This window comes from Purpureocillium takamizusanense, chromosome 1, assembly GCF_022605165.1.
Source record: "Purpureocillium takamizusanense chromosome 1, complete sequence".
Lineage (NCBI taxonomy): Eukaryota > Fungi > Ascomycota > Sordariomycetes > Hypocreales > Ophiocordycipitaceae > Purpureocillium > Purpureocillium takamizusanense.
In genome coordinates, this window is record NC_063068.1 from 3,889,700 (window position 1) to 3,903,224 (window position 13,525).

At 59.1% G+C, this 13,525-nt stretch overlaps 4 protein-coding genes across 4 annotated transcripts; 1 reads left to right on the plus strand and 3 right to left on the minus strand.

Annotated features, from left to right (window-relative positions):
• The first annotated feature begins 156 nt into the window (after positions 1-156).
• On the plus strand, positions 157-2,398 carry JDV02_001208 (uncharacterized protein). Its single transcript, XM_047982112.1, has 2 exons — positions 157-1,190; positions 1,252-2,398. The coding sequence occupies exons 1-2, from the start codon at positions 657-659 to the stop codon at positions 1,870-1,872; spliced, it is 1,155 nt and encodes a 384-aa protein (XP_047838074.1). The 5' UTR covers positions 157-656; the 3' UTR covers positions 1,873-2,398.
• JDV02_001209 (uncharacterized protein) lies at positions 2,233-5,630 on the minus strand. Its single transcript, XM_047982113.1, has one exon. It carries the CDS (start codon positions 4,227-4,229, stop codon positions 2,589-2,591), a length of 1,641 nt encoding a protein of 546 aa, XP_047838075.1. The 5' UTR covers positions 4,230-5,630; the 3' UTR covers positions 2,233-2,588.
• Positions 5,631-6,421: 791 nt separating this feature from the next.
• Positions 6,422-7,755, minus strand: JDV02_001210 (uncharacterized protein). The gene is made up of 2 exons (XM_047982114.1): positions 7,235-7,755; positions 6,422-7,165 (listed from the first exon to the last, which is right to left on the minus strand). Exons 1-2 carry the CDS (start codon positions 7,378-7,380, stop codon positions 6,799-6,801), a joined length of 513 nt encoding a protein of 170 aa, XP_047838076.1. The 5' UTR covers positions 7,381-7,755; the 3' UTR covers positions 6,422-6,798.
• A 3,035-nt stretch (positions 7,756-10,790) lies between these two features.
• On the minus strand, positions 10,791-12,460 carry JDV02_001211 (uncharacterized protein). The gene is made up of 3 exons (XM_047982115.1): positions 12,087-12,460; positions 11,722-12,012; positions 10,791-11,660 (listed from the first exon to the last, which is right to left on the minus strand). The coding sequence occupies exons 1-3, from the start codon at positions 12,141-12,143 to the stop codon at positions 11,445-11,447; spliced, it is 564 nt and encodes a 187-aa protein (XP_047838077.1). The 5' UTR covers positions 12,144-12,460; the 3' UTR covers positions 10,791-11,444.
• Between the last annotated feature and the right edge of the window lie 1,065 nt (positions 12,461-13,525).

Here is a 13,525-nt window from a genome sequence, read left to right on the forward strand (position 1 = left end):
GGAACAGAAGGTGCACCACGTATTAGGTACCGGAGGTTGCAGCTCAGAGTGCCGCAGCGTCAGATGGGCCCTGGCGTTCGGACCCCCTCCCCCGACCGTCGAGTGGATGGCGCTGGCACCTGCGCCGCCACTTTTGAACGCCCCAGGCTGAGGCCCCAACTGTGGGCTGGACGGAGCCTCGAGACATGAGACATTCATCATAGCACACATTCATCACCACCACGACGCGGTCGGTCAGCTGGCAAACCACTGCCAAGCACACCTCCTTCTGCCTTTCTTTTTGCCCACGGCTCGCTCCTCGACGGGGCCCTTGTCTTGTCGTCAACACCATAAATCAGGCCCCGGCCGCATCTCGTCTCCGTATCCACTCGGCGGACCTGGTTCTTCCTTCAGAGTTGTTTCGGGCTGCTGCCTCCTGGCGCCTTTTTCTCTGAGGCTCGTTGACAGACCGACCGAAGCTGCGCCGCCTTCACCCAGCTCTTCTCCTTTTTCTTCCAGACCAAGCCAACCTCTTACGCCCATTCTGTCCAGTCCCAACGCGTGGCGATCGTCGACGACGACTTCTTTGAGGGCAACGCAAGGGAGGCCCTGTGAAAGCAGCCTCGATACTTCAAAGCGTCCGCCGCGCCCCCCGAATCCGCGAGTCACCGACCCTCATGCAACCTTTATTAGGCGCTCTTGCCGCCATACGAGATGCTGCACCTGTAACGATCGGAGTCGACGCACCCGCCTCCCTCACAAGCATGGCCATCGACAACGGCATGGCCACCATCGCGACGGCCGCCGCCGCCGCGGTCGCCACGGCCACTGCATCGACCGCCGCGTCCTCGTCCTCCGCCGCCGGCCCGCACAAGGACGCACCGCAGGGCGAGTGCTCCCTACTCGGTCCCTTTGCCCTGCTCGTGCAGGCGGCCTTGGGCGGCCTCGCATTGCTCTCACTCGTGTACAAGCGCTGGCGGGAGCGCCCGCAGCGGCCCCTCAAGATCTGGTTCTTCGACGTCTCGAAGCAGGTCTTTGGGTCGGTCCTGGTGCACATTGCCAACATCTTCATGTCCATGTTGACGAGTGGACGCTTCTCCATAAAGCTGGAGCCCACCGCAGCAGCAGCAGCAGCTCGCGTCATGTCGCGGACTGATGAGCCTTATGTCCCCAACCCTTGTTCGTTTTACTTGCTCAACCTAGCGATTGACGTGAGCTTCTCCTGATCCTTTACCCTACACATACAAGTCTCAGCTTCTGACCATGGCCCAGACAACGGTTGGCATCCCCATACTCATCGTCTTGCTACGCATCATGACGGGCCTGGTGGCCTTCACACCCCTCGGCAGGCCCGCCGAGTCCATCCAGTCCGGCAACTACGGCAACCCCCCAAACGCGTGGTGGTGGCTGAAGCAATCCGTCATCTACTTCTGTGGTCTGTTCGGCATGAAGGTGTGCGTCCTCATCATCTTCATCGTCATGCCGTGGATCTCCAAGGTCGGCGACTGGGCCCTCAAGTGGACCGAGGGCAACGAGCGGCTGCAAATCGCCTTTGTCATGATGATCTTTCCCCTCATCATGAATGGCCTGCAGTACTACATCATCGATTCCTTCATCAAGAAAAAGGACACTGCCGAGCACGAGCGGCTGCCGTCCGAGGATCCGGACGCGTACGACGAGGGCACCGGTCTGCGGGCCCGCGGCGCGGACAGCGACATCGACAGCGACGAGGCCGAGGACGAGGACGTCAAGTCAGTCAAGCGGCCCACGTCCAGTGCGGCGGAAGAATACGACCCGGACGTGGACGGCGATGCACCGACCGTCATCGGCAGCAGCTCCAGCCGCCGCATCGAGCGGAACAAGGTTCCTCGGGAGCTGTTCCCCAAAGAGTAATAGCGGTATTAACGTATCTGCTGTTGTTTTGCTATTGTAGCGTGGGACCTATTACAACGCCTTTCTTCTTGTTTCCCTTTCCTCTCCTGACATCATCACATTTAGAAACAATGTTGTGCATAACGGGGTATACATCACGGATCAAGTACGGGCTATGGCGGGGCGAGCGAAGCTGTGGTATTAGGCGTCGAGCGAGTGCGAGGTACATCACAATATAAAGGGACCATGTTTGCGTCCTGCATGCAGCATTTAAGATCGTACCCCCTGCTCATATGGCGCCATCCCCATGTGTCCCTGGAAGACGAGACAATGGTGTTGCATAACAATCACAGCTGCCAAGGACGACGAAATATATGTGAAGCATTGTCAATATTGTTTGCGATTTGGTAAATATGTTACACTGAAGGAAACACATCAGTCGATGATGTGCAACGCTGCAAGCTGCAGCATGATCGTTCACCAGGCCCAAAAGGGGGCGCGTCAAAGAAAAAGAATCGAAGATACATGAATGGAAAACCAAAATTCGATCATCCAAGTGATTTGAAACAAATGTTCATAAGAGGCGGGCATCGTTGGTCATAAGAACGATTGAGGCAGCCCCGTCTTCCGATCGAGCTGCTCCGCCTCGAGGTCCCGAGAACTTTTCCCCCGAACGCCGACCGAGAAGCTTCCCAAAGGAGTTGTACAGTCAAGCTGTTCTAAACAGCGCTCTCGGATCATTGAGGTGGCTGATAGGGTTTGTAACCTGGGTAGGCCTCATGAGTAGGTGACGGTTGGGGCTCGCTTGGCCGGCGATCAGAATTCCCCGGACGAGCGTATCCTGATGTGAAGTCGAAGCCTGAGTTGTTCCTGATCGGCGACTGAGGAGGAGACTGTGCAAGCCCAGGGCTGATTGGCGGTCTGGCTAGCGGGGGTGGTCGATGGTCCTGGCCTCGGTGACGCCCTGGAGCGGGAGGAAGCTGGCGATCAGGGGCTGGGGAGATGTGCCTGTCCGGGGGAGGAGCGGGGGAGTATGTTCGGTTCATCGGAGCAGGCGAGCCGTACCGTGGGGCCCCGTAGCCTTGCTCGCGAGGGGCAGGAGACGCCCTGGGAGACTGCCCGTACGATCCATCGTTGGGGGGACCGGGCGTTCGTCGCGGACCGGGTGAGTTGCGCATGCGAGGGTCCATGCCGTACGGAGGACGGCCACCCGCCACAGCGCCGTTGTCGCCCGTATTTTGATGCCTCATACCGTATCCATTCGGAGCGCCCTGGGGTGATCGTCGATCAAACTCATTCATATGAGCAGCCTCGGCTGGCATCTCAGCATAGCCCTGGTTCATATAGCGATCCTGCCGCCCGGGAGCGGGTGATTGTCGACCCTGGCCCATGCCAGCAACAAGGGGTGGCACATATGTTTGATTCTGGGCGTCACCGATGTACCCTGAGGCGGGTGGGTGCTGGTTTGGCGTGCCACCAAGGGCCGGGTCGTCGTAGGGCTGGTCGAGACCAAAGCCGGATTCGCGATTGGCGGCCACGTTGTTGTAGCCAGGTTGACTTTGAGAGTACATGCCTAGGCTCTGCTGGCTCTGGCCAGGCGATAGACGGCCATGGCCTACGGCTTGCTGACTTTGGTTGGGAAGATAGCCAGTCGGGGCACCTCGAGGGTTGCCGTAAGGACTGTGACCCTCCATGCCCAAGGGGCTTGTCGGACCCGCAGATGGCGAAGCCAACGGCGGTTGCGCGGGAGTTGAATTGGGCGACTTCTTCAGCTGGTTCATCTCCATCTCTTCTTCTTCCACCCTTATGTTCTTAGACCCTGCGCCTTCCCAGCTGGGCATGTGAGGAAGAGCATCTTCACTACCCTTCTTCGAAACATCAAATTCGGCGTACTGGGGAGGCTCGTGTACCGGATGCTTGGAGACGGCGGGAGGGAAAGGAGCCTGCATGGGAGTCTGCTGCTGGTAGCCTTGACCGTGGTGCGGTGGGATGTAAGGCTCATCCAGGTACTTGTGGCGACGACCACCGGGCGGATCGCAGCAGCCACAACAGTTCCCGCAGCACTTGAGGCATTGAAAGCAGCTGCAGCAGCAAGAGAGGCCGCAGCATGCGCAGCGAATGATGCACCAGGCGATGCCGAGGATGATGAGGCCGCCCACAACGATGACGGCGATGACGGGCCACTTGCAAAATGAGGCCTTCATACAATTATCCCAACTGGAGAAGGCTGTCTTGACGTCCGTTACCTTGCCTTGGGCGTCCGTTATGATGTCCCTCCGGGTCAGCCCAGCGACAACAGCGCGGGCGACGACGTCCTTGAGCTGGTCCACGACTCCGCCTTGCAGGCTCCTCGCCATGGCGACGTCGACTGACGGCATGTTGTCGTCACGTTTTTCGTCTCGCTCCTGTTGCAGGCATTCGAGGTGATTCGGTATTTACGAGCGAACTGTCGCTTGTGGTGAACGGTGGATGCCCTTAGTGGTTGGGGTTCGCGATGTCGTCAAAGGGTTCTCTGTAATTAGGCGGAGCGAGAGTCAGGTCGCCGGGCCGGTATGTGGAAGCGACGTGCAAATATGATGGTCGTGTATGGGGCTCGTGAAAGAAAGGTCTCGTGGCTCTGGGCTTGTCTGACCGACAAATGCAGAGGCTGCCCGCGTGAAAGAAGGTACGAGGAATTCGAGCTGCACAAACCCCCGAGGACGTGAACGGGGCCGAAAGAATAGAAGCGCGACAAGTTGAAAGAGCGATATCGAGTCGGCACGGTGAAGCGAACGAGGGAACGAGCGAGGACTATGTCCAGCCGTGAAAGCGAGCGAAAGTCGTCCCGGAGCCACTGCCCGGCGTCGAGTGACTCTGCCCTGTGTCGAGCGGGTGACCTCAGGTGGCACGAGGATGGGGGATGTACGAGATCGACGGATAGGAGCGAGGAGCGGTGATGGGTCGGACCGGTGGTGAGTGGCCCAGCGCCGTCCAGACAGTGTCTCACGCCCGGGTCGTTGTGAAACGGACGGGAGCTGGAGGGCTGTGCAAATTGAATTGCAAGTGCGGCTGGTTCCTGGTTCCTGAGTCCGTAGGTAGGTTGGTGGGTGGTGACCGCGCTTTGGGCCAGGCGGCTCTCCCACTGACGGCGAGGTTGGGGGGCACGTTTTTAGTGGTGGCGCATAAGCCGCTAGCGCCTTGTCGGCACGCGGTAGGGAGCGATTGAGGGTTCAATGGTGGAACAATGGCGGCATAGAGCCGAGTAAAAGGAGGGACGAGAAAGAAAAAGAAGGTCGGTCGTCTGTTTCCAAGCCGCTCGCTCGCCCGAAGAGGTGGGAAAGTCGCAAAACGAAAGCAAACTTGCCGCCAGAGAGGGGTCGGGAGAAAGAAGGGAAAGGGGAGAGACCGCCGAGGGACAGACGGGAAGGTGGGAAGCTGGAAGGGTCTGGTGTGGATGTCGTGCTTGAAAGGGAAAAAGAAGGAAGCGCTCGTCCCAGCTCCTGCCCATGGCTGAACTCTCTCCCCCACAGCCTTGCAGCCAAGCATGCAAGCCTCTCCAGGCCAGGTTCCTCACATTGTCCGCCACAATGCGTCTCCTCCGCTTTTGCAAACACGCTCACGCGGGCGGCCCTCGCAAAGGTACGGGGCGCGGATGGATTTCAGTGATTTTCAGACGCGCAACAATGGCCGTGTAGCGTCCGGTCTGTGTGTTCATTCGTCCATTCCGCCCCCTGCCAAGTACTGCCGACGATAGAGAGCCGAAGGTGGAGCCCACGGCGCCCTCGCGTATTGGGATCCCCTGATCGACTTGCCCTGCAGAGAAAAGCAAGGCCCGGCGCCGCTGGTCAATCCCAATATGGGAACCACGAGTCTAAAAAGGAAGAGTTTTATGTGGATGCCTCGTTGAAGCGGTCCGGCGCCGGTTTGTAGCGCGATGGCATCGTGGGCGGACAAGAGAGTGTCTGTCTCCCAACGACGGTAGATGGCTGGCATTACGATTGAGGTGCATACGAATCCTGATTACGCGCGCACGTTGCGCATAATGGTCCGCCGGGGGGCGGTTTGTTCCGCTTTCGTGCGGTCGAGGCCAGCCATGGAAGCACGGGTCGCGCGACCCCAGCTGCCGCGGCGGGCGGCGTCAGGGGTCTGGCATGCGGTTCCTTTCGCCTTTCCGTGGTTCTGACGAGTGCCATCAGCCTCGGCGTGACGCACTCATTTCTCTCTGGCGGCCACTCTTCTAGCATTTTGCTTACCCGAGCGCAAAAAGCGGTTGTCCGCCTCGTGGCGCATCAGCCCTGGCTGCGCCTCTTGGGTAACTAACTGGCCTGTCATAGTATTTCGGATCGTGATGGGGAAGATAGTCATGATGGGACAGGTTGTCGACGTAATCTGAAAATCCAACGCCATTATCAATATGCGATTTGACATCCACGAAAACAGGTGGCCCCACCGGTCCACGGCGTCTCTACTGGATATCGGCCGTATGGTGAGTGTTAAGTGGCATTGAACCCTTCTGACAGGGCTGCTGGGTTCATGAACAAAAGTTTCTCGGCTTCCGGACAGGGCAAGTTGGTACTGGCAAGGTATCCTTCCTTAGTGTAATCCCGTACAGTTTGGTCAAACGAGCCTTTATGACATGTCAAGACTGGCTAAAGTCCGATTTGCTCTAGCTGCGCAGAGTAGATTGTTGCCGCCCGAAGCCAAAGCTCGAGACCGTTACATGCAACCAGGCGCTGGGCCCCCACGACCTATCCAAACGCCGCAATCGCAACAAGTGTATGTCCGCAACACAAAGCGATCATGTAGCAATTTCTTCATATATGGTATCGTTCACAGTCCATTACCGTAGCATCCGCCAAATGAAACAAAGCAAGAAAATATGAGGCCGTTACAGTGCCCCCGTAACGCCAGCCACATCGACACTCAACCGTTCGTTTTCAACAACGCACGTTCCCGTCCGCGATGCCCTTACTTGCCAGGGGGCGGGCCAGGAGGCGGAGAGAAATTGCCTTCGCGTTGGTACGTGTTGGGGGGTTGCTGGACACCGTACTGCTGGCCCTGCTGCTGGCCGTAGTAGCCGTCATTGGGGTTGAATGTGGTGCCTGTGTACTGGGGGTGCTGCTGGCCGTAGGCAGGTGGAGGGTTGGCGTAGCCTCCGGGCTGCTGGTTCCAGCCTTGCTGCTGGTACTGCTGGTCATAGCCCTGCTGCTGGTTGTATCCCGTCTGGTAGTTGTTCATCTCGTGGCCGTTCTGGCCATACTTGCCGGCGGGCGCCATCCATCCGGTGCCGTACATGGGTTGCGCGCCACGGCGGCGGCGACGACGGGCAACACAACTGCGCATAGCGTTAGACGCCTGCGGGTTTCAATTGACGGCGGGTGGATGGATCATTTCAAATACTTACGTGCAAGACAGGAGGATGAGGAGGCAGAAGAAGATGATGGCTCCGACCACGACCCACCGGCCCCAGTCGTACCACCTGCTGTTGTAGCAGTAGCCGTAGCCGTTGCAATAGTAGCGTTTGGCGAGCTCGCCTGACGTAGGCGCCATTGCGAAAGATTGTTGTCGCGGCGATCGCGCTTCGCGAGACGAGACGGGGAGTTTTGCGAAGATGATGAAACGTCAATGGAGCGGAGATGCTGGTCGCCTGTGGCGATGTAGAATTTCGTCACCGGATGACGTGTTTGAGGGCGCACCGCGTGTCCGGAGCTTCGGTGGGGACGGCCCAAAAGCAAGGGCGGCGACGATGAGCGACTTCCTCAAGTCAGAGAGAGCGAGCGCGCAACGGCTGCTGGAGAACTGTGCCCTGATGGAAATCACCTGAGCTGAGGCTTGACGGTGCGTTCGGTCGAGGGAGACGCAAGGTCAGGGAAAGAGTCCGTGTGTGCGATTGATGACGAGGAGAAAATTGCCAGTCGAGCGAGAGGTTAATATGTGTGTACCACCAGTCTGGGCAAAGTGGCTTTTTAAGATGGGTGGGCGCTGGGCACCTGCGCGCCGGATGCAGGCTCAGCCGCAGTGGACAGCCCCGGCTACTAGGCACCTCGTACTCGCCGGACGGCGCAAATGTGCGAGTAGTGGCAGTACGGGCTGCACAGTACCTACAGTACCCCGTTAGCATGATCCCAGCCAAGGCACAGTATCAAGGTCTAGTACGGTACGAGCCAGTAAGTTAGTCGTGGTCGCCCGACGAAAAGAGACAATCAGCCCGGCTTGGCTTACTGACTTCGTGGCCCGGCCGTCCGACCACCACAAGACGAGCGACCGCTCGATACCTAGTAGTAGGTACGTTAGTAAGGTACGCAGATAGGCAGGCCCGGCGTGGGCCCAACGAAGGCCGGAGGGAGGGCGAGCTGACCGCACAGGCCGTGCACCGCCCTGCCGTCAACAGGACACACGATTGAGACGCCGCCACGACCGAGGACACGTCTGGCGGTCTGCAGGGCCTGTTCCAAATTACAGACCTGTAACCCGTGTCGGCGTACTTTTCGTACAGACAGCATCACGGTGCTCGCCCGTGCCGAAGGTTGCGATGCAGTGCAGCTCGTGGTTGCGTCGCACCAGATCTCGTTTCCCCCGTTCTTCGCACCAGATTGCGCCTACACCCTGCAGCCGCGACACTGCGTCGCTGCCTCGCTCCATCCAACGCAGCGCAGCGCAGCGTCTGGCCGATCCTCCTCCTTTCGTTTTGCAGCGGCCGTTGGGTGTGGAGGCGAATTAGAGTTGGCTCGGCAAGCGGGCAGGCTCCCCCAGCTTCGCCAGCGAGCGCCTCCGCCGCCCCAGCAGGTGGGCGGGCGGGCCCACGCGCCGCCCTGGTGAACAAACATTGGAAATTGGTGGTGGTGGTGGTGGTGGTGGTGGGTGATTCCACAGTGGCTGTGCGCTGTCGAAGCGGCGAATCACATGCGGGTGCTGCGCCATCCTTTCGTGGCCTTGTTGCGGGGACCAGGCGGACCCTCGTCATCATCGTCGTTCGTTCCCATCCCCCGCTGTCTGTCCCACGACGACGACGACGACGACGACGACGACGGGACGCCTCACCGCGCCATCGGCAGCCCAGCGACTTGTTGCCCCAGGCACGGGGCGGCTCTGTCGGTCAGGGTTGTTTCCGTTCACCGATACTACACACGCACATACGTGAGTCGTTGAATACGCATCGAGGCCACGGCAAAGGACGACAGGACGGGTGCTGTTTCTGCAGTCTGTCTCAGTCGCATTGACAACTCTGATACATCTCGATCTACGAAAGTAACTAGCGTCAGCGGGCGGGCACTCCTGTGAACAAAGTCGTGAATCAGTGGCCACACCCACCCTGCGGCGGCTGGGGTTGGCTCCGTGAACCGCGACCTTTTAGACTCTTGGCTCGCGCCGCCGGTTGGCTCACTGCCTCAGGTGCTTTGTGGGAAGAGCGTCTCTGCCTTTCGTACGCGCCCGCCGTCGCGGGCACGAATTCGCGAGCCCCTCGCATGAAGTCATTTTGCCCTTCTCGGAAGCATGGGGCGCCGCCCGTCACGCCGTCCAGGATCTTCGCCCCGCCACATCGCTGCACGTAGGTTGGGGCCGGACCCTGAGGAGCACCACCACCACGGCAGCTTGCCTTGCTTGCCTGGTCCCGGCCCTGATACTCGGCCCAAGAGGTTCCGGCCCAGCGGCGCACGCAGGTGCAGTCCCCTCCCTGTACGTAGCCGTAGCCGCAAGGGAAAGAGCAGATGCATCACGACCAACAATCTGGTGTCCCGCCTGGGTGCCCAATGCAGGTCCATCAATGAGTTGGGTATGAGTTGGGTATAACGTATTATACGCCCTCCAAATCCTGCTGAATCCGCTCGGCTTCTTCTCAAACATGATGCGTTTGTTGACCTATGGCCTCCGCTTTGTAAGAGGACTTCAGAAGATACGAGGGACAGTGCATACAGGGGGGAAACGGCCGCGCCGGCATCAAAAGCCGCGCGGTGATGGATCAGTGAGGCAGCCGGTGCGCCATAGGAAGTACGTCAGTAACTATGTGAGGCGAGAATATGGCCGTCCCGTCGTCCATAATCTCCATCGACCTTGAGGAGGCTCATCAAGTGCTCCATTCCGCTTCTTGGCCGGGTAGCCGGCGCCAGATCGCCCCTCTAACTCCGAGGCGGACTTGATGTGTATCTGCGCCTCTAACAGAAATTACAAATTCTCTCCAGCAGCGCGCCTTTTCGCGCAGCTGACAGCCTCCTCGGGAATCTGAATATCGGTCCTGGGTGCCCATGTGCTACTACACTCCTGCGCTGCGTGAGAGGATGACGTCTTCCACCAGCCGTCACTGCCAGACCCCTGCTCCCACTTACATACGTCACAAATCACGGTCATGTAAAAGCCCATGGACCGTGAACCTCGAACACTGCGGTGGTCAACTAGACCTGCTCGTGACCGAACGTGCGCGCAAAGTTCGCAGACGATGTATCAAGGAGTCCAAAGTAAACTTTGTTCCCAACCGATGCCCCAAAGACTCAGCCATCAGCCAAATCATTCGCACCAAATCGCATCAAAAGCGGCTCCGATTTGGTGCGCATGGGCATGGTACTCGGAAACGCAACGATTTTTTGGGGGGCAGGGATGTGAGGACAACAGTAAGCACACACAAGGTGATCCCTGCCTGTGTGTGCGGCGAGTGGGTGGCAAGCCTTCTAGAAGGACAGTACCACGGACACGACGTCACCATCGCCCTTCTCCGAGTGTTTGAGAAATGGCTTGAGCGTCACAGCCACAGGGACTTGTTCATACCGCATGGGAATACGTAGGAAAGTCTCCAAACGCATCACCAACCTGTCTGTCGTGGACCGATATGTCTCCGTACAATGAAGTAACCCCCCACCTTTGGTCTTGCAACTCTCGGCACTAGAGCGATCCCCACCGCCATCCCGTGTTATCGCCGGACCCCCGAGCCCATAGTCACTGTTTCGTCAAGTGAAATGCACAAAGGCCATCAATAGGCTTAGGTATTAAGGCTGAATTGGCAGTACTGTACATTTGGCAATAGCCGCTCTCGCCCCTCCGCGGCGGATGCCCTACAAGAGCAAATACGCTGGTTCATGCCCGGTTGGTACGTAGGTATTCGTGCTCCCACACTCGGGTGGCCCCCTCTCATGCGACGGCGCAAGGCCGCTCCTAAAGGCCGAGAGGGAGCAAGACCACAAAACTCATAAGACGGGCTGCCAGGTTTCGCTGCGGTGCTGGGGCGTCCGGCACCGTTGTCCAGCAACGCCTGCCAGTGCAACCGGGAGGATGCAATCGACTAGTAAGAGAGAAAAACAAAGCGTCATGATTGATCATTGTTGCACAGGGTGCTCCGATCCTTGTCCTCCGCCGTTCCCTAGCGGTGACTCCGCTTTGTCGGTATTACTCGTTTCGTAGGTTCAGGCCGTAGGTCGTTATCAATAGTCGTCATCTTGTTGCTTTTGGTCACCAGCCCTCCCAAAACGGGTAGGAAAGATGGCAAAGGTATCTGAGGAAACCGTGTTGTCAAGCCGGAAACGCCGAACATCCACAAGCAAGTAAAAAAAGAGGCCCTGGGCTCTATGGGCAAGTAAAACAGAGGGAAACAGGCAGAACCGAGCCGCTCCGATCGGATAGGACGATTAAAGACCGGACTTGGGGAACGAGTAGCGGTTTCGCCGCACCTCCTCGGCGGCCCGCAGATTGCGCTCCGCCGCTTGCTGGGCCTGCTGCTTGGCCGCCAGAGCGTTGATCTTCTCGCGGGCCTTCATGAGGCTGCTGTTGTCCTGCTGCTTAATCTTGGCGCGGATGTCGTAGAGAGCCATGAGCGTGCTGGCCCGCTCGAGGTCATCATCGACCTACATGACGTGACACCTGTCAGTCTCCGCAAAAGAACCCTAGCATCGGGATCGCCCTTACGTCCGAGTCCACCCGGCGGGGAGTCCCCGGGATCGAGCTGGTCGCGGAGCCGGGGCGCGAACCGGACGAGTTGATGAGAATGCGGCGGCCCAGCTTGTCGAACTTGGGCGGCACGCCGCCCTCGGCGGACCAAGTCCGCTTCATGGACGAGGAAGGTCGCGACTGGGTCTGCTGTAGCTGAGACTGGGCTTGAGTCTGAATAGCGCTCGCGACGGCGGACTCTGGCTTGACGACGTCGGTCCTCATGGTGGGAATGTTCGCGTTGACTATGGCAGCCGCGGCCTCGGGTTCCTGTAGTTTGCGGGATGCCATCAGTCAGCCGTGGCATTATCTACGTGGGATGGAGCCAAGAGAAGGAGACGAACCGCAGCTCCAAGGTTGCTCAGGTCGGCGAGCACCTGGGACAACTGGATGCTCTCCATTGCGCGCCAGGACACGTGACGATGGTTGCGATTTGCTTCTATTGAAGTGGAGGCTGCAGAGGATGTTTGGTGGAGGACGGGAGCGCCAGGTCCCCCGCCGTGGGTCGTACAGCCAAGGGAAGGAAGACGCTTATGGGAGGTTGTGCTGGCCACAGATGCTCTGCGGGCTATCGGACGACCGCTCGATTGACTGTCGGTTGCGGGCGCGAACTGTAGTAGGCGTACGCGAGGCAGAAAATGCGTTTTCACCAGGCAGCTGGATAATTTCGGTGTCGTGGTGTTTGTGTGTGTGCAGAAGGCGGTCGCGCGCGGTGGTGGTGCTGGTGGTATGTGGTGGACGAGTTGTTCTTTTTCTTTCTGCCCGCCCAGCTCAGTCAGCTTGCCGTGGACGCAAGCGGGCGGTGGGCGGGCGCGAGGGGTGGTAGCATCGGCGGCGGCGGCGGCAGCTGGGGAGGCGGGGGGATTGGGTTAGGTTGCCACCTGAAGCGCTGCAGTACGCGGAGTGAAGGGGGGACCCATCAATCCAAGGACTGCCTGGATGCCCGGACACCACTGCAAACCCCCATCCCAGGGTTCCAGACTGGCCTGGCCGCACCTAAATGCCTCTTTGTGTAACGACCCAGGGAGCCAGCTTCCCTGTCATCGATTTTCAAAAAGTCCTCTCTCTTCCGAAATGTCTGTGATCCTGCTGCGGCGTCGTTCATCCTAGTACGTATTGCATCTTCTCGGCTCCTTGACCAAGCTCCCCCGTCCCGGCGTAGAGTGCATGATCCATTGATCCGTGAATGCACGTTTGTATCTACCTTGCAAGATTCGGACGGCACTGCAGGCAATGGCGGCGGCCCCGCCAGAGCTGCACGACAAAAGAAAGCAAGATCCTTAGCGGCCGCCATCCCCCACACTTTTCGAGGTCAGATGGGGTAGGCCGGCCCCTCCGACCCCCCGTGTCAGCAACCCGCCCCAGCGCCTAGCGATTAGCAGCTCCAACCTTTTTTGCAGTCAGGTTGGTACATAGGTACTAGGTAGGCAGTCAAGGCAGTGCACCTGGGTCCCTTTGGGCCCTCCATCCATGACTCTAGGTAGGTCACCGAGCGGCGAGTGATGGCTCCAGCAGGGCCTTGCCACAAACAGCCTGCCGCCGCAGCCTCAGGCGAGACGACAATGAGCACCAACACCCAGTCACGTTGAGGGGACAGGGGGGGGGGGATCGCTGGGACTCGCGTCCGGGGTCCCGTGGCCAAGCCTGCCCGCGCTCTCACCTCGCCCCGCCTCAGTCCGGCTCTCTCCCCGAATGTGACGTGACCGATCTCATGTGCGCTGAGAGACACCTCTTGACACGCAAGCTGGCACTCGCAGGCAACGCCAGCTCGTCCAAGCGGTCA